General features: G+C 36.1%; 1 protein-coding gene across 2 annotated transcripts in view; it reads left to right on the top strand.

Annotated features, from left to right (window-relative positions):
• The window catches only part of LOC122813973 (otoancorin-like), a 656,691-nt gene that overhangs the window by 164,421 nt on the left and 470,192 nt on the right, over positions 1-22,078 (top strand). For both annotated transcript variants that reach the window (XM_044086530.1, XM_044086531.1), the window contains exon 9: positions 11,465-11,680. In XM_044086530.1, the coding sequence (XP_043942465.1) occupies positions 11,465-11,680 (216 nt within the window). The remainder of the gene's footprint in view (positions 1-11,464; positions 11,681-22,078) is intronic.

Below are 22,078 nucleotides of genomic sequence, written 5' to 3' on the forward strand. Positions count from 1 at the left end.
GCTTGGGGCAAAAGGACAAAAGGGAGTCCTTCTGAATCTTTGGAGTTACCTTCAATATCAGTGGAAAGGGTGGAAAAGCAGACAGGAATACTTCTGTCCAAGGAAAAGAAAAGGCATCTGCCTTCCAGGCCTTCTTGCAAGATATCCTCCAGCAGAATTTTGTCAGCTGATTGTTCACTGAGAAGGCAAAAAGGCCTATTTGAGGAAGTCCCCATAGATGGATCAGATCTTGGAAGACCCTCAATCTAGTTTTTATTCATGAAAGTCTGCCTTTTTCTTACCAGCTTACCAGTTTTTTTCTGATCGAATATAGAAAGTAGAGAGACATTCTGCTGTAAAGCTATATCCCCACTTAAGATGGCTAGTCTGCAAAGGGGGGAAGACTTATTACTGTTGTACTGTCCATAACAACTTAAAGTGGTCCTGGGGTCCAAAGGTGATTTACAGAGTTGAGTGCCTTGATAAGGGCAAGCATCTTTTTTATGTTCATGTTCTTGTGCCTGTCTTTGTTGTTCCAAATACCTTACACTTTCATTTTCCTTAACACTGACCCCAAGCAAAGTCCAACGTGTCTGTGGTGACTGACTGTTTTGGAGCAGGAGAGGAAAGGGAGAGATGTGGATTCAGGGTACTTAATAACTCCACCAATCATACCTTCTCAACCTCTTAGTGCAAGAAATCTGGACAAAGCCTGACAAAACTGGGGACAAGGGCCCAAAAATAGGAACAGATTCTAACTATTGCTCTTAAAAACATAGAAAGTTGTTAGAAAACCCTGGTTTGTGTCAACAGAAATTTTATGAAGGATTTGAAGTATGAAAATCAAATGTATGATATTATTTAGTGACTTTAATACTCAGATCATCCCAGTGCTTTGCCAGAAAGTCACAAATTTTATAAAGAGCAGACCAACAATATGAGGTAAAAATCCAGACATTCTGTGAAAATCAGGACAGTTGAGAGGTATACCACCAAGTGATTTCTCTTCTTCCACATCCCAGAACTGGAATCTGAAAAGATAATGGATGTTGTTGCTGGGACCAGACTTCAGATAACATTTTATCTTTCTCATTTGGAGTCTTGCAAGAGGTATCATGTGCCAGAATTAATAAACTACTCCTGTGCAGTGAAATTGGAGCAGGAGAAGATAAACATTTAGTTTTCTCTTTCCTTTTGACAGGAAAATTAAGGAAAATACATTTTTAATGGCAGCAATAGCCTCATCAGAAATGGACACAACATTCTGTTTAAGCAGGGGCACCTTCTCTGACCTTTCTTCCAACACCAACAAAAGTGGCTCTCCCTTGCCCACTAAGATGACCCCAAAAGCTGCAGAGGACATTATTAACCGTCATCCTGTAGTGGCTGTATATGCCACACCAGAGGGATAAGGAGAAAAAGAAGAATGATCTTAGGAATCAGCTTGGCCACAGCAGAGTCTCTCACCGTCATCTGAGGCAAATTACCAGCCTGCAGTGGTAGCAAAAACAGCTTAGTTAACTTTTTAACAGCTTTATTGAATTATCATTTAAGACATAGGCAAACATCCATTTATATAAAAGAAAACAAACCATGTGAGTAACATCTACTAGCTAAGAATTATGAGCAATGTTCCTTGAATATAACAAATTATTTATTGACAGTTACTCAGATACATTTTTTGACTGAGCAGTATTAAATACTCCAAAATATTGTTTCTGCGTGGTCAAAATCACCACACCTCCCATGCACTAGTATATTATAATCACTTGAAGTTACTGCTTCACAATAAAAAAAGAGCTGGATTCCTGACTGGATGAATTTGCACAGAAATTCATTTGTTGAGTAATATTTGTTGAATTTTACATTGCCAGCTTTTACCTCCAAAAAAGAATATTGCAATAATATGAATAATGAATATTTTCCCTGAATAGCTGTGAAGCATACCTCTCAACAAATTAGCACAAGAAATCTGGCCAAAGCCTAAAATAATAGTGGGAGAAAAGGTCCAAAAATAGGGGCATATTTTAAATATTGTTCTTATAAACATAAAGTTGTTTGAATAAAAGCATTTGTGTTAGCATGTATTTTGCAAAAGAAATGAAGTCTGAAACTCAAATGCAAGTCATTATTTAGTGATTTCATTCCTCCGTGATTAACTAAAAAAACATAAATGTTATGAGGAACAGACTAAATAACGCAAGGCAAAAATCTGGACATTCTGCAAAAATCTTTGTCACCTCTTTACTTTAGGCTTTGTACAGATTTCTTGGGCCAGGAGGTTGAAAGTTATTCCACTGAAACATTTTAAAGTTTAAAAAAAATATTATGTTCTCTGGAGCAACCTCTCTTGTGTAGACGACTAAACCCTCAAAACACTCATGCATGCACACATGTGCTCATGCATACTCTCAAGCATATACACATGCATGCCTGCACTTGTGCATACTTGCATACATTCATGCACTCAAAAAGGCTCACATACATGAATTCATGAACACTGTTGACAATAGGACACACACACACTCTCTCACACACACACACACACACACACACACACACACACACACACACACACACTACACACTTTCTCTTTCTCTGAAGTAAATTGTCTGATGTCTCTTTTATGAATGGACAGGTACAACATTCTTTAATAAAAAACAAATCTGAGCAAGGAGCTTAGGGCAAAATTTCAAATTTTTTTAAAGGCCCCCCCCATGCTCTATGTTTTGGCTCCCTTGTTTAGTCAATACAGTTTGGTTGACTAAACAGATGGATGACACCTGTCGACAAAAGTACTAGATCTGGCAATTTGTCAAGGGTGGCTAATTTGCCCTTTCCATGAGAAATTTCTGCTCTCTGAGAGTTAGAATATATGATTAACAGGGGGGTGTGGTGGCCCAGCTCCCAAATAGGTGGTGAGAGGGCTTGTCCCGCCACCCTGCAGAAAATAATGTTTTCATTTGCATTTTGTTGTAAAGATTTTGAATGCACCGAGATTGATACTTGGCACATGAGTAGTATAGCATAATCATTCGGTGTCAACAGTATATCTACATATATATATATATATATATATATATATATATATATATATATATATATATATATATATATATACATACATATATATGTATGTATGGGTCTACTGTATAACTTCAAAAACTCACATCTTCAAACTTAGACAGTAGTCCCACACCTCCACAAAAGTGCACTTAAGCGAAAGTGCACTTCCGTGAACATCGGTTCAACAAACCGATAAAAAAAAATAAAACATGGTTTTTGCAGGGGGGCAAGCCCCACTGCACCACCCACAGCCCCCCACACACCCCTACTTAAAAATACCAACTCCGAGATCGTACTACAGTGGGGAAACATGTAAACTCCCTTTCCCCACTGTAGTGTGCTTCAGCACCCGTATTCCTTAACGGTTCGTTGAACCATTCTTCTTGGAAGTGCACTTTCGCTTAAGTGCACTTTCAAGAAACCAAAACTCCACTGTTTGTTTTTGAACAAGTGAATTTTTGGTGTTTTCCAGTAGATATATATATATATATATACACACACACACACACACACACACACACACACACACACACACACACACACACACACACACACACATATATATATGTATGCATATATACACATATATACCAATTCCATGACTGCTCAACTAAGATTCCCTATGTTCACTAAAATGCAGTCTTAGAGAAACTAACAGCAGTCAGATAGTTAACACTACCAAACTGTCAGCAGTACTTAACTAATTCCGCCACATCCATTTTAAAACACTGCAACATTCAATAGATCAGGGCACAACAACCTATAGAAAGATAGATATCGATATAAGTATTAATATAAATATAGATATGTGTATTGCATTGCATAGCTAGGCAGAGAGATCATATTAATGCATATCCTCCCACTGCTTGTATGCAAAGATAGATATACAGATATATCAGGCTGTCAAGCATTTGTAAGAAAGTTCATAGGTTCATGGGTTCATAGGTGTTTACTAGGCTAATGACCACAAGGGCTTTTTTAAGCCTACCCATGCATCCCAAATCTCATACAAGTTCTGATACCATTGATAACTGTAAACAGGGGTTTGAGAGACAAAACATTTACAAGCAGGGGTCTGAGAGATGAACCATGTACAGGTTGCCTGTGCCCATTAGAGATATAGGTGCCAAACCAGGGATGAACTTCCTGTTTCCGATCAAATTGTCCAAGCTGCACTTGAATTAGGTTAGGGAGGAACTCTACTTCACATGGATGGGGAGCCTGTTCCATAGATGGGGTAGTCTCTGGAATATATACTTGTCTCTCCAGCAGGTCCTAGTTATATCACAGGCAAGGTTTAAGTCTTTAGAATGGGTAATTATGGTGCTGTTTGTTTTGTGGATATGCAGTAGGTCCATCAGTGGGATTTGATGATGCTCTGTATGCCAGGCATAGATCTCTCCTCAAAAGCTTGTAGTAGACAGAATACAAGGCTAGGGCCTTGAGGCAATCTGCATAGGACATTTTACTTATGCCCTATTTTCTTTTAGTGAGGAACTTCTGTGGACATTCCAATTGTTGTATTTGCCTGGTTAGGTACATACTAAAAGGGGCATTGTACTCAATGATAGGTCAGGTGAATGCCGAATACAGTGGGGCAATGACTTCCTTGGACTTAGATGCCATCCCTTTGTTTACAAGTTTTGCAACATAGAATGATTTCCTCACTACTGTAGACACATGATTGTCAAAGGCCAGATTACTCTCTATGTTTGTCCCTAAGTCCCTGACTACTGGGTCAACTCTACAGGGTGTGTTGTCAATGATAGTTAGCAGGGGTGGATGACTTCCCAAGGGATGCTATTATGCATTTCTTGGCATTTAGTTTTAGTCCATGGCTGTGACAACAGTTGTTTGTCTGTGTCAGCAACTCTTGGAGAACATTTGTGTCAGTGTGAGATTCAATGACTGATCTTAATTTGCAATCATCTGCAAATTTAGTCAGCCAGAGACCACTGATATTGATCTTGACTTCAGAGAAGTAAATGCCAAAAAGGAGTAGTCCAAGGACTAATCCCTGAGGAACTCCACTTGTTACTGGCCTCTTTATAGACGTGGACTCCCCAGTTCTAATTTCCTGGGTCCTGTCTATTGGATTAATATTTGAATAATGAAATTAAATTAGATTATGACTAAAATTATGACAGCATTACATTTTTCAAAATCTTGCAAAGTGATCATCTGTGCTGTAGAGCAAGGGAAAATGGATCTATTTATGAACTGTATGTATTCACTGTGTGCATGATGCCCAAGGACACATGACCATTGACATCTTTAATATTCCAGCATATACCAGACAGAATAACTTGTATTGAATAAGTGGAACTTTCTGAGGATGGTTATAATAATTAAAACCAGAAAAATGCCCTTATTACTATATGTAAGGGATTGTCACTGTACATGAAATGCAGTTCACTATGTCGACATCATAGAAAGAAATTGGAATCGTAAAGTAAAGCTGTGACACAGTTATACAATTGGAGTGTCTTCACCAACAACAAAATAATTTAGATCCTATTAAATATGTTGATTAGGAAATTGCCACATTAGAGTGCATGTTAAACCTGTATGTAAAGGACTGCCAGCACAAAATGTGATTCTTTAATGTATTAAGGAACAAACGTGTAGTGTGTGATACAAATGCATATGAGTTGAAAGGCTGTCAGACACACTTGACCTTAAATGAAATACTATGAATGCTGAGGAGCTGCAACAAAATGCAATTAGGAATACTATTTGTAAACTGGCTAAACAAGTTATTCTTAGACAAATATATATGTTATACGTTCATAGGTAAGTAATAAGCTAGCTGCCTTTGCTGTCCATTTACATCTAGCCAGTTTCTCTTTTTCCACTCAAAATAACACATCCCATTTAGTTAGAAATTGGCCTTACCCACCCCATGGTCTATAATTAAATACTACCCCTAATGAGAATAATTGGGATTTACCACAGATAATTTCAGGGGATCCATACATGGGATAAAGCATTTAAGAGCTACATCTGTCCATACAGAGGGCAGTCCTGTTGTTAATTTTCTGTTTCCCATCCATAGGTCCAAGTTCTGCTTGAATATGGACAGGCATAAGCTTTGTTTTATGTGGATGGGAAGTCTGTTCGAGAGCAATAGCATCCTATGCAAGATATAACTACCACTGCAAACTGTTCTGTTGATGTTGCATAAGATATTTAAATCCCTTGACCCAGTATTTTTGAGGCCATTTGACATACTGATGTACAGTAAATCCATCAGAATCTGTTTGCAGTAAATGTCCTTTTAATGTAAACTATTGCTGATTTAAAGTGAAAGACTGTAAAAAATGCCACAAACAGAGTCCTAATATGTTAGTGTGAATGCAAATCGAAAGATGATGAAAAAAGCACAACAGGCATTGAAAAGACATAAGTGAGTGCGTGTAAAATGGCGAATAATATTTTAAGAGGGAAGGCACATGGTGAGATGAGGGTTAAGGGTATGGAAGATGATCAGGAACTTAAACAAAAGGGAATCTATGTGTGACACTATATAAATTAATTATCCATTCAGGAAATTGTTTGGCTTTTCCCAAAAGTTTCAGGAGTAAAACTAAAAATGTAACTGTAAATAGATAGGGTTCCATTTGTTGTCTCCAAACTAGTTGAGATGATTTGTTCATATATCTACTGCTTAATTAAACAGAGTTCTTAAGGTAAATGCAGTCTGGTTCTAACCTAAATAAGACTGATGTAGTGGTGAAGTAGAATGTAAAATATGGGCTGGCTTTGTATATCTATAACTAAGAAGAATGAACTTTGTTTTGAAAGAAGGGCTATAGACATTTATCCTAGCAATGCACTGCAAATGACATAAAAATGGTAGCTACTTGGTCATTGATGACTATCACGGCTATTCACCAGTGCTAAGCAACTTTTGCTAAGCATATAGCAACAGTTTTAGGCAAGAAAAAGCAAGCAGTCAATATAATACAGGCTCCCAATTTCTAAAAAAAAATATATACTCAGTACTTTGTGCATTGAGATATATAAGGTGAGGATGAAGTCGCCAAAGGCAGCAAAGTGTTGCAATGTTTACCAGAATACAATGGAGAGAAAGTACCACCTATTCCAAATGAAGGTAACTCAGGAGATGTCGACATTTGTGGACAATGCCCTATATCACCTACTGAGAAAAAATGTTTTTGTTTTTTCATTTCTGGTAGAGAGTGAGCATCTTGCAAATATGAATTCATCCCAAATCATGCCTAAAATTAAAAACAAGAATCTTCTAAATAAAAGTGTAAGATTATGATATGGAAAGATCCAAAGATGAGTAACAATGTTACATTCAAGGCAGCAACATCAGCAGTATGGAAATGCAATGAGTCTGGCACTTTAGTGAATTCCATACTTAATGATAGCTTTATAATATCCTATTGACAAGAAAAGATGACTATGTCTATATGAACATCTTATCAAGTATTATGGACATGCTGGAAGAAGCACAGGCTTCAGACACATAAACCTAAGTATTTTTTCAAGAAAGAAATCTATTTTGAGAAAACATTATTAACTCATTACAGCTGAGTGATGCCTCCAGGTGTTTCTGCAGTTATATCCTAATGATGTCTGAAGGCATCAAATATTGTTTGTCCATACTTGCATTAATAATTCCAGAACCTTGCTACATACAAACTATTCAAATATTTAATCTTAAAGCTTAAAAATTATTTGACCTCTCTCTCTCTCTCTCTCTCTATATATATATATAGATATATAAAATATTTAGTTATATTGTCATAAATGTCATATTTTTCTAAATATCTCAGCAACCAAGTAGCATAATCAGAACTGTTTATTCTCATATGAAAGCTCCCAACTGTGTGAGCAAAATGCTGCTAACATTGTGTGCGTAACTTGAGCGGTTGCTGAGGTATTGTGAGTTGTTTAAAATATTACAAGGGTTCATGTGACTTACAAAATCCAGTTTAAGACCTGGAACCTAAGGAATACTAGCACTATAAAAATTGTGGAATTCTGGTATTATTAATGCAGAGTTTGCCATTTACATTTCTTTAGTGACCCCATGGTTCCAGAGATATGAACATTTGTTTGAAATGTGAAGACATCATTTTATTCCATCACAAAGCTTAAGCTCCACCCACTGGAAGTTATTGTGCATATTTCCAGAGCTCCATTGGCGGGAATCAATTAATAAAGATGGATTGCACAAGTTTCCTGGGAATGTGGATGAATTTGAATGGGATGTGTTGGAAGAACCACATGCTCAGAATGTGTTGCAACTGAGATTATAGTTAGAAGCAGAAGACTGTCATACATTGATGTTCAATATTTCAATGGCTCTGAACACATTAAGTGCATTATTGTAAGTAAGAGTATATGAAAACAGATAAAAAACAATAAACCCTTGAGATGACCAAGTCAATGACCATATAAGATAATGTTATGATGCAATTTGATATTTCCATGCCTATTTGATTGGATTGTGGTGCTTTACCTTACAGGGCTGTCCACATTCTACTGCTGGATTGTTAGGAAAGGGTTGTCATGTTTGTTGCAAAGTCTGTGGTAAAGGTTTAAGTGGAACTAAACTCAAATAGTTAGATATGTCATTAGCCTTCTCGGTAAAGCAGATAATTGTATCAGTTAAGTGTACAGAAAAGGTTTGTAATAATCACATATCTTCAACCAATGGTTTATTTTTTTTACTCCAAGGCAGGGTATATAGAAGACTCTTACAAATAAGTCTGTAATGTGGAACACTCACAGAACTATGGCAAGTAGTTTAAAAGAACAAACTGGCATTTCTATACTGATACAATATCAAGACTGAGATATGTAAAGACACCAAAACTGAGCAATGAAGATATATCCACACATATCCATGACAGAATAATAACAACATCGAGGAAAGTCTTACATAGAGAAATAAGAAACAGTCCCCTATTCCTCCAAATCTATAACATTATCATAAAAGATTGGACAAAGAGGATTGGCCTTATATTAACAACCAAGAAAGAAAAATTTGTCGCATTTCATAACACTATACTATGTAGTACCAAAGTAGTAATCTGTTCCACAATATGTGTGTGTGTGTGTGTGTGTGTGTGTGTGTGTGTGTGTGTGTGTGTGTGTGTGTGTGTGTGTGTGTGTGTGTTTGTGTGTGCGCATGCGAGCGCGTGTTTCTGATTGTATACATGGTAGCCCATAGTTACTGTATAAATTAATGGTATGGAATTTATTTTTATTAGGTTTCCTGATGTCAGCAAAGGCAGTGAAGATAGTAAATAGTTATGCCAGATGTGATATATATTTCAATATGCATTACATGACAATGTTTTTTTAACTTAGCATGGGCATTTATGAATTAATGAATTTAGTGTTTCACTATGCAGGAGATACACATTCTAAATGCCCATTTAATGTGCTGAGGTCACTTGCAACAAAACAACTACATTATAAACAATGCAAAAAATGCAGCAGTATTACATGCAATCCCCAGCAGAAATTGTGTCACAAATAAGTCTTTACAATTTACTCAGTTTAATTTACACATTTCACAAAGTAAAATAGAATAAAGCACTTTGCATATGTCACCCATCAAACACGTCAAAGAATGAGTTAGCTGATAGTAAAAAAAAAAAAAAATGAAAATGTATTGTACTGCGCCTTTAAAAGAAATGACAAAGACACTAGAACACATAGGTGATGTAATACCTTTTAATGGACCTGCAAAGGTTTTATAATTACTTGATCTTTCAGACTAAAGGAGTTATCACAGTTAAATAATTCCAAATGAAGGAATCCTGCTATTCTAAAAACTAGAACAATTGTTAAACATATAATGGTGGAATAAAAGGCATTATATACCATGTCTGTGTTCCATTGACTTTGGGTTTTGAGTTAGCAAAAAAGTTTTATTCACACACTTAAATAAGCCAACAGGATACTGAGTCATGAGCACAAACATTTGAAATTAAAGATAGGCAGATACTCCATTCTTTATTAACATTCAGTACATGCAACCACATAGGAAATGCTGGAAGAGTGTTCTTCAATAGGAATATGATATCAAGATTAGACCTACTGAAGTCAGGGATTGCAATTGCAGTTCACAACAGTCTCAATATGAATGCGAGAAATTTTAAAGTGTTTCTGCAGGACAGTATGTGTGGTCAGTAGACCGTAAATGTTAAATGGCAAAAAACATATTCATAGTAATACATTTATAAATACTAATGTTGGTGTTCAAACTTGCAGTTGGTATGTAGAGTAAATCAGAACTTCCAATTTTCTCACAAACTTTGCACCATTCATTAGATGGTTATGCTTCAGTCTCATTAGACTAAGAAGAGTGCATTTCTGTTTTTGAAGATGCAGCTTAACTTGACATATACGATTGGAAGTGCATGACCACCCCTGATAAAAGACAAATTAGCACTATAGGTCATTGGCTACTGGTGGCCATCACTGTGATGAATGACACCATCAGTAGTCCAAGATGATCTCTGTTCACTGGTGTACCCATGGGTATAAAGGGGGCTTGTGTATGATTATAGGAGTTTTGCTCAAATAGCAAGACATTTTTATTCATCATACCTGAGAATAATCCTCCATATAAACATAAAATGTGAATGAAGCAGAAACACTATTTCTGAAATCGTCTTTGTGTGTACAGTTAAGTTAACTGAGTTCAGAGGAAAATGATTACTGATGGGCAAGGTAAAGTGTCTGAATCTTACCATGCAGAAGCTTATGTGCATATTAGTAACTGGCAGGGTATGTTTGTGTTATGAGTTTGAGCAGTCAAGTCCTACTAAACTATTGTTTAATAAGGTGTGTTTTTATTCAACTTACTCAATGAGCATGTAAAACTAAAGTCAGAGAGAAATGGATTTAAATACTTACACTTGCTTTATTTTTTGACAGCTTTATTAATGAACATTTATTTAATGATGTTATTATGAAAGAATGTTTCTCATTGCAAATGCCCTTATGCATTTAATCAGAGAAATCAACTCCAACAAAAACAATCAAGCTCTTGATTTAAGCCAGCTATTGCTACTCTCCATGACTAGCATTTTGAATGTTTAACTTATAATTTCTTCTGCTTGTCTTACTGCATGCTTGCTATAATGTTTATATACTAACTGCATATGCATCATTTTGTTGCATTGTATCTCTATATTTTGAACACTTTGTTCCTTTCACTTGGTTGTGGTTAAAAGGGATTCATGGACCAGTCAACCTAACAAGTTACCAGATATTAAATACATGAAAGAATAAACCTAAATAATATTCCAGATTTATTTAATAATTAGGTATAGGACAGGTATATGATTGTCTTTATACACTACTTTTCTAAAACTAATGGGATTATATTCAGATTGTCTAAAACAATTTGTTCTGAATTTTTTCATAGCTCTATCAGAAGTTGCTGAAAGATATCAGTATTGTTAACATGACTGGAGACAACCTAAAGAACCTTGGAAGTGCAGCCACTGGTCTTTCTGTCAAGCAGTTAGCCAATCTTTCTGCTGATGCTCTCTCTGGTGCACTTGAATCTCTGGGGAAAATTAAAGGCTGGTCAGAATCTCAAAAGAAGGCATTGGCTAAGAAAGCTGTGGATGTTACAAATGTAAGTGTTAAATCTGACATTCTTCTAATTGCTAAAATAACTAGCATTCCTCAGAAGTAAGTACCATCCAAAATCTTGGTAAAAACTTTAAATCTGAGCAGTTAATTGTACAATGAATGCAGATATATGTGTACACGCATATATTTGACTTTCTTGATGTGTGTGTGTGTGTGTGTGTGTGTGTGTGTGTGTGTGTGTGTGTGTGTGTGTGTGTGTGTGTGTGTGTGTGTGTGTGTGCTCTTAACATATATTATAAAATGCTTTCTCTTTGTTTATTTAAATAAAATTCTGCAAGTAAAATTTTGTATATATTTTTGTACTTTGAACAAAGTATTACTAACAGAAAAAAGTGAAACAGCCATTTTTCAGAAGCAACCCTTAAAATCCTCCTTTAGGGCAATTCAACCCAATACCTGTCATGTAAACATACTATATTCATGGTCAGATAATAATGGATTCAGGTAACACTTGTTACTAACAGCACACAGCAGTCTGGTACAAACAGCAAGACCACTGTGATGAACAGAAGAATATTAGTGTGTTTAACCAGCAACCACATACCGATACAATCAAAGAATGATTACAGTGTCTTAATATTATGAACCAGACAATAATAAGATTATATCTTGCTTGGACCAAAGTACATTTTGGGATATCTCTTATACCTCTGTAGTGGAGCAGTTGAAGGGGTTTAGCACAGTGATGGTGAACCTATGACACTCATGTCAAAGGTGACACACCATGACGTAGATAATGGCCACATCCTTGAGGACATTCTCTCCTGGTTCTTTAGTAACATTACTAATGAAACTATTATCATAGGTGATGTTAACATTAACTGGACCACAATTCAATTTTCAAACACCTCCCTAGCTATAAATCTATAAAACTTCACTCAACTTATTACCTCAACAACTAGATCAGCCAAAGACTTCCACCATGGGAGCACCTTAGATTGGATTCTTGTTTCACATCCTCACCATATCACTGACAGTGGCACCCTTCCCGAACCACTAAGTGACCGTTTTCCCATTTTTGCTCATCATCTTCCCTCCTCCCTACATCTAACCCATACCTTTATTATTCCACTCCATAAATGTGGCAACAACAATGATATCCCAAACTTCAGACCTATCACTATCTTATCCCCTATTTCTAAACTTCTGGAAAAATGCATCCACCTTCAACTTCTACCCTATCTCTTAAATAACAACCTTCTCACTCCCACTCAGCATGGATTCCAACCAGGCCATAGTACCTTCACTGCCCTTCTCTCCTTCCTAGAGATCATTAACAAGGCCCGTGACACCGGTCATACTGTATCTACCCTCCTCTTAGACCTTTCAAAGGCTTTTGACACCATCTCACACAACCTTATCATTACCAAACTCTCTAAACTAAACCTATCCACCTCCACTATCAATTGGTTCACCAGTTACCTATCAAACAGGCAACAAGCAGTCAAGTGGAAAAAAGCTATTTCACCTTTCCTAGATACTCCCACAGGTGTCCCCCAAGGATCAATTCTAGGTCCCCTTTTATTCAATATCTTTATAAATTACTTCTATCTTGCCATCCTTAACACTAAACTCATCCAATACGCCGACGACTCGACAATAATATGCTCTGCCACCTCTACTTCTTCATTAATAAAATTAACTCAGGTAGCCTTCTCTTCCACTGAACAATGGATGCTAGACAACCATCAAGCACTCAGTACTACCAAGACTAAACTAATGATATCTACCCCTTCTAAAACCACCACCTTAGATTAAAACTCATTCTCTATCACCAGTCAAAATAATATAGCTCTCGAAATAGTCTCCACTGCAAAACTTCTAAGAATTCTCCTTGATGATCAGCTAAAGTTTGATAGCTACTTGCAAGTTAATATAAAAACAACACATAAAAAATTAGGCATGCTTTACTGTCATAACCGTTATATCTCTCCCCCTACTAGGCGTGTACTCGCTACTGCTTACCTCATCCCTTCCCTTCTGTATGGTGCCTCTATCCCTACTAATTTGCAATCTTCCCTCAAATCAAAATGCTCCTCCTGTTGCTACAAAATTTCTAAATTTGCAACTGGCCATAAATCTACTACCCATCACTGTATTTCCCTACATCAACTGGACTGGTTTGAGCTACCCAACTATCTCACCTATACCTAACTTATCCAAGCACACAAACTTATTTTCAGCCCCTCTCTCTCTGCCCCGCCCTTGCCTCCACCTTCAAAATGCATCTTCCTGACTGATGTCGCAGATCTAACTCCCAGAATCTAATAGAACTCCATAAACCTTCCCGTCCTCCAGGCAAGCACCTCCTATCCTTCTCACTAGCACACCATTGGAATTCTCTTCCACCTCTCATTAGTACCACTAACAGACTCTCTGCCTTCAAAACCCTACTTCGCTCATACCTAACTTCACAATGGGAATGCTCTTGCTCCCATCCTACATAATTTCATTACCTTAACTACTCTCCACAAACTAATATATCTGTAAATAGTCCCCTACAGTCTAACTACTCCTAATAATAACTGTAGGAACTACCATATTTTACAGGGAGTTTTGTAATAAAATTCAATGCATTACTCTAACTAGCACCTCATGGGAACTTCTTACTTATTTTTTTTCAAAATTCTCTCTTATTCATGTAATTTGTTATCTTGTATACTTGAGACTTCCTGCATTTATATTTGTCTTCACATTTCATGTATTATGTTATCGTATATTCTTATGACTCTTGCATTTATAGTGTATCTTGTACTCTTGTACTTCATGTATTTTTCTGGAGATTTTCTCCCCAGGACTCCATTGAAAATGGGCTCTTTGTGGCCCAATTGGACTATCCTGGCAAACAAACTGCAAATAAATAAAATAAATAAATGATGTTTTGGGTGACATACCAGCATTCACCAATACACAAGTTACCAAAAAAAGTGATCGAACAAAAATTCAAGAAATATGTGACCCTACACTTATTTATTAAAACTCAGCAACAAAAAAGTCATTGATTGATGTTAATCAAATCAAATGCGGTGTTTCATATTTTTTTTTCAGTTCATTTCCAAATTACTATTAAAATTAGGGTAATTTGTGGTGCACTATTTTAAGCCCAGTTATCAGTGCACATATTGCTTTCTCTATTGTAAGTCACTGATTTTTCTCATACTTTTTAATACATATCAGTACACATGATTGGACTGCATCTTTTAAATAAACGAATATGAAAATAATTGCTTCTCTTTTGTTGGTGGGGGGTAGACACGCCAGCAAGACAGGCATTTTTTGAATTTTTGACATGCCAAGCTCAAAGGTTCACCATCACTGGTTTAGCATGACCAATTTTCTTTGACAAATTAGTAAAGTACTTTAGAGGAGGGAAATGCTGAGTTTTGATTATATATACTTTTCAAGCAAAAGAAATCAGCTATTCATCTGCAACAAACTTTTAACCACATGCTATCAAATCATTGCACTTGTCATTCTATACATGACTCAGTATGTATAAAAATAATAAAATATCAGACATTAAATGCTTCTATTACACCAAAGTCACATCTTAACTAGCTTTTTCACGTAATGATTTTGACTTTGAAAGTGCATTGAGAGATTTGTTGTTAGTTTACTTGCATATGAAAATGGGGAGACATGCTTGTGTAACAAATTATGCAAAACTGCTTTGAAATATATATAATTGTATTATTAATACTTGAGCATCCTTATAGCTGACTAATGACCAAAAAAGTTCATGATTTGTACATTCAGTGAAAATTGCACAAAGGAATGATTTTTTTTTTTGGCAGAGTGCTTCTACCAACTGCACTCCATGGTTGTGGGGGGATGGGAAAGCCATATGACCACACCTCCTGCAACTTATATATACACATATATATATATATATATATATATATATATATATATATATATATATATATATACATTTATGTATATATACTGAGTCTGTGATTGTACAAAGGCTGGGAAAAGGAAAAAATCCCTAAACCCCAATATCTGATGATCTCACTCTAAGGGTCAAATTCATAAACACCTACACTAAGTGTACACCATTCTGACTAAACATACAACACAAGCATAACTCACACCTTCTTCCTCCTAATTTTAGTTTTCATACTCATTTTCTTGTAGCCTTAAATATTGTCATTTGACCCTAATTATGTCTTTCTTCATGCTGAAAAGCTATGCACCTACAAGAAATCAATAACTAAATCATATTTCAATTAATATCCCTAATCCAGAAACTAACTGTTGTATCCCAAATCAATATCCTCTAACACAACTTCCCCTCCCACACTCTCTAAAGCATGTGCCTCTTAACCCGTCAAATTGTCTGTTCGTCTGTGCACTAGTAGTAAGGGCCTTCCAATATCTTCAGAGTAGGTTAAATATTAAGTTAAGGAATTGTTCTCATGCTTAGAGAATTCAGTTTCATATGAATGAAGAAAAAATATATAGGTAAATGCCTGTGCTTTACATATTTGTGTATTGTTTTTAATTGCTTTTTGTCTCATCTGTCAGTCTTCTTACTAAAAGATATTCCCTTAAGTGACAGTGTTTAGAAACTGACTTGTAATCTCTGCCTTTCACCAAGTGCTTAATGCATTTGAAATAGCTGTGGAAAATGCATTAAGCAAGGAAATGAAGAACATGCTAAAACCCTGTAAGTTATGGAGGACTAGTTCTAAAAAACGGTATATAAGTCACATGGCTGTTTGACCGGAGAAATGGGAGCTGACATTTAACCCTGAAAAATGCAGACTATAATAGCTGGTGAAAAACTACCAGATGACAATATAAAAGCCATGTGCAGTCAACTTAAGGGAACCACAAAAGGAAAGGACACAATGGTAATATTTACTGCAAAGATAGACCACCCGTAATACTGTTAGAGGACAATATTAAGGACCGCTAAAATAATAAGGTGCCTAAGACAGTGGATTGATGCAAAAGATAGACATAATCTAGAAGCCCTGCAAAAACTAGGACATAGCACTATTTGAAAAATTTAGACTAATGCCACCAGAGTGGCATTAGTCTAAACTTTTCAAATAGTGCTATGCGGTAGAGTTGTTGCCTCATAGCAACAGGTTCTCCTGTTCGATTCTTGGCTAGAGTGCCTTCTGTGTGGAGTCTGCATGTCCTCCCCGTGGTCGAGTGGCATTCAAAAGACATGAGTGAATGGGCGTGCCTTCGCTGAAAGTTGGGCATCGGGCTGACAACTCGGCACCATAAAAATCTACTGCCAATCATTAGCGGACCGGAGTTCCGCTGTGGCAACTCCTAACCGGGAAATATCAAAAAGACAAACAAGACTAATGCCACCAGAGTGGTCATCAGCATTAAAAAGGATATCTTATAAGGGATGTATGTCATCATTCTGAGGACCAGAGCTCTGTCACTTTTAAAATCAAAAATAAAAGTGTGACTATGGTTGAACATATACTAAGTCTGAGGTTATGGCATTCTGGAAGATTGCCCCAGCAAAAATGTACACATATTTTAATGTTAGTTTATGTAAGTAGTATCAGTGTAGAGGTGCACCAACTGGGTCTATATGACAGTATCAAATGGACTAAATAGCGAATGCTATTTAGTCGATCCGATACTGTCGATTGGCAAAATAGCAAAGTCACGGAACATAGAATTTTTTCCCAGGGAAAAAATTCGGTGGACGGTCTTTGGGACTTTGCCATTTCCTCCACTATGGTGTGATCTTGGAGTTGGTATATTTAAGTGGGGGGGCACAGCCCCCCACATCGGGTGGTGTAGGGGGTGAAGCCCCCCACTTAAATTTGTGTTTAAGGTCGTTTTTTTTTATGGAGCAGTACATTTTTCCCTGGGAAAAATTTTGCTGCTCCATTTGTTTGATATTTTGTTGTTTAGATATTATTGGTACGATGAAAATAGAGTTCACTATTTTCATCTTATGATAATATAATATAGATGCGCACCACCTACCTAGAAAAATTAACAGCACGTTTTAGGATTTTGTCATTTTTGTTAACTTTCTGTAACATAAGTCTGCACGTTCCAGTGATATACACATCACAAAATGAAACAAACCTCAAGCAATTCACTATAAACACATGTTCAATGTCTTACTCCACTGAAATAACAACCCTTTTCATGTCTGTTCTACATTACCTGTCACATCCAGGGTGATCCAGATCCCACACTCACCCTTCAGATTCATAGTTCCACAGATACACCAAGGCTCTTGAGTCTTATGACCATTTATGACTTTCCAGTACCCTCCTTCAAGCTGCATCATCTTTCTCCAAGAGGACCATACCAGTTAGTCCTGGAGTAAATTTGTGAATATCCATAAAGTCATCTAGTCTATATTTAACAGAAGAAAGTGAGTCACTGCTTAACATGCAGAGGAATTTTATTCTACAGGTTAGGAAGGCGCTGGTTTATAAAGTTGTACCTCCACCAAGTTTTGTTTATGTTGGTGAATATTTAGGTCTTTACTGCTGGTAAAGCCACTGGACTTGTGGAGAAGCAGGAGGCCCAGAATAACCAGGATTCCAATTGTTCAGTAAGCTGCACTATATACATCTGTCATTTGGTGCTAGTTCTGTGCTCCTTCCTTTTTTAACTAACTCCATTAAACCCTGCCTGCCATCTTCCCAAGACTACTTTAAACTACTATGCCTCTCAATACCTTCTTGACAGCTTCTCAGGTTCCCCTTCCGCTGATTTAGAATTTCCAGCATCTTAGAAATCTCTTCCTACCCTTTCCAGTTTTTGTAACCTCTATCTCATAAATCAGGCTGTTTTCACTGTTGTCAGAAACTAATGGATTTTGTTTGTTACAGCTTATTTGTTAAAGTGTATGGATTAACAAGACTATGCATTACACTTCTGATAGTGATCCACATATGAAAAAGCCTAACAGGATTAGGACAGTTCTTACTGGAAAAAATGGAGTCAAGATGCAAAGTAGCCACTATACTGTGAGGGATCACAGCTGAAAGCAAAGGCATAATAGAATGCAGAGAATATAACCACAATGATGATGCATTACTTTACAGCAAAAGGCTCACATGTTCGATTCTCAGCTGGAGTGCCTCCTATGTGTTATTTGTATGTCCTGTTTGTGTTCACATGAGTTTTCTCCAGGTGCTCTTTGTTCTTCCCACATCTCAAAGGTATGCAACAGTCAAATTCGAAAATCTAAATAGCTCTTAGAAACAATTTAGATAAGCAAATCTAAATTGTCTCTAAGAGTGCATGTAGTGTGTGTGTGTGTGTGTGTGTGTGTGTGTGTGTGTGTGTGTGTGTGTGTGTGTGTGTGTGTGTGTGTGTGTGTGTGTGTGTGTGTGTGTGTGTGTGTGTGTGTGTGTGTGTGTGTGTGTGTGTGTGTGTGTGTGTGTGTGTGTGTGTGTGTGTGTGCCTATGTGTGTAGTTATGCTTGTGATATGGAATAAATTTCTGGTGATCCCTTGCCTTCCCTTCTTGCCTGATAAGCTCTATGTATGACATTGGTCATTCACATGGTTGTTAAAAACGTTAGATGTGACTCATAGGCCTGTATGGATGATGAAGTACTACTTCAAAAAGCAGTTTGTACAGAGAGAATACACAGCTGCAATAGACTTTAGAGGTTGAAATTAAGGTGTCAATGCTCATATGAACCATTGGAGTAAAGCAGGGGATGGTAAGCCACAAAATACTAACTGAAAAAAAAAACTGAGCAAACTAGGTAGTGTAAGGTCTTCTGTCTGACAGACCATAATACTAGTAAGGGCAGTTTTATATTTGTCTTTAGAGATGTATAAACAAGTCACCGACTAGTAAAAGCAAAATTATCTTTACTCTTCCTTCTTCTAAAAAAATCTGACTCAAAACTTTTCTTATCCTATTAGTTTTACTTTTTTTATAACTATAAAAGAATTCCAAGTCCTTCTTCTGCCTTCTATCATATTATTGTTGTATTGTCCAGCTGAAAGATGAATATTAACTTTGCAGTGCATTTTTTTACATTACATTTTATTAATGGCAGAAAGAATCAATAATTATAGAGTCTATCATTTTAATTACCATAAATATCTATTTCCTCTCCATCCATACCCTTGCCTGTTGGTCAACAAGTATGTTTGGTTATACATTTAATGTATTCCCATTCTCTGGTCTGTGGTTCTACTGCTTAATATTATTTTTGGAGTTTAGTACCCCAAACCTGTTGTATGTGCCCCCTTTCCCCATGTCCTTTTTGTTTAGTATGACCCATAAATATCTTGCAGATATGAGTTTGTGGACCATTATCATATCCGTCTCTCACTTCTTGTCACAGCTGAGAAGAATGCTAACCTCGATAGTTTCTGTCCAAACACTATACCCTATTTCCCACTGATCTTTTTTTGGGATTCCTTCTTCTGCATTTCTTCCATCAAAATTATGTTTTTTTTTTCACTTATACTGGCTCAGAACTGCATGAAGTACTTAAGCTGTGTTCTGAGCAAGACATTGTAGAGAAGAAACGTAATGAATGTACTTCTGAAATCTCACCCTCTATAGACACATCTCAGTATTTTGCCTACTGCTGCTACTACCGACTCAATCTGCTCAAGGTGGTCTACTCCAAATACCCCAAGATCCTTCCCTTTCTCTACTGCTATTGGTTTCCATATTCCAAGCTGACATTTCATACCATAGTTGTGGCCTTTGTTTGCACTGAATCTCAGCAGCCATTTTTATTCCCACTTGTTCATTGTGTTTCCAGATCCTTCCCTAAACTCTTCCCCCTTCCTATACTGGTGTATCTTTCTCTCAGCAGCAAAGAGATTGATCCTGTTCTCTATTTTCTTAGATATGTCCGAAACAAAAAAAAAAAATAAATAAAGATCCATAACAGCCCCCCCACTGTACCCAATAATTAGTTTTGTAGTTGCTAAAGCTGTCCTGCTTAACACAGCATTCTTTTCCCTACCATTCAACCAGGCATCTACCTAGTTCCTTAGTATTGATCCAGTACTCTGCCCTACAAGTTTTCTTATCAGCCTCTAATGGGGGACTGTGTGTATATACATATATATATATATATATATATATATATATATATATATATATATATATATATATATATATATATATATATATATATATATATATATATATATATAAATTTAACGTACAAGGAACCAAACACAGCCCTGAGGACAAAACATTTATTAAAAAATAAAAAACAAGTGAGTGTTTTTCTGTCCTAACATAGATGCTTCTTCAGACCTAATAAAGCACATCAGGAAATCCATTTAAATAATATTTTATGATGAAGTAAGCATTTACATACCCAGCCAATTAATACAAATCCACCATTTAAAACATACATACAATGTAAACACAATATAGCATCTTAAGTGAACAAATAGTCTGAAAAATAGTCTAAAAAATATAAATACAACATTACAAACCATAAAAAAGTTTCAATATCATTATATATATATATATATATATATATATATATATATATATATATATATATATATATATATATATATATATATAAAAGTAAAGGACATAAAAGCATATGAATAAAAAAATGGAACTATACTAGCTCATTTGTTAAACTAGAACAATGCCACTAGGTGGCAGCAAAGTCCAAGTAAACTCTCCCACCCATGCAAGGTACGCAGTTCGTTCATAAATTTACTAGCAAGCCAATATAAAAGGATAGTGAAATTGAGCAAATCAACACGAACATTATATACATTTTATATACAATAATACCTAATGACCTCAAAGTGTTAAAAATTCTTATAAAAGGATGTTAATCAAAAATCCCTAATATTTTAAAGGTTTGTCACATTAAGGTTTATCACATAAAAATGGTTTCAAAGTCACACTATCATTAAGTCCAGGTGATTTATTGGATTGTAGCCTGACAATCCATTTGACTTCCTGTTTCTCAGTCCTGTTCTTAATGTCTCCTAATCATGGAGTTTTATAAATCAACTCAACCACTCAAAAACAGAATTTATGTTTCAACCCATTTACAGAGGCATGCTTGGCTAAGGCATTAGTTCTATCACCTTTTTATATAGCATAAAGATGTTCTCTAACCCATTCATGTAATGTATGGTTGGTTTTACCAACATAAAAAGATGGACACTAAACATCTAGCTAAGTAAACCAAATCTCTACTCATACAATCAGCATAATGTGAAAATATATATGTTTTAGAAGTAATTGGATGCACAAATTCATTTCCATTAGCCATGAATGAGCAATAATTACAATGCCTACAACAAAGTGTAGCTATCCTTTGAGATTTATGGTAGGAATTTCTGTTGCATTCATAACATAGAAGCCTCTTAAAAGATATATGATTTCTTTATGTAGACTTGGGTGCCTCACCTACTATGCC

This window comes from Protopterus annectens, chromosome 10.part0 (assembly GCF_019279795.1).
Source record: "Protopterus annectens isolate FY-2018-M chromosome 10.part0, PAN1.0, whole genome shotgun sequence".
Taxonomy (NCBI): domain Eukaryota; kingdom Metazoa; phylum Chordata; order Ceratodontiformes; family Protopteridae; genus Protopterus; species Protopterus annectens.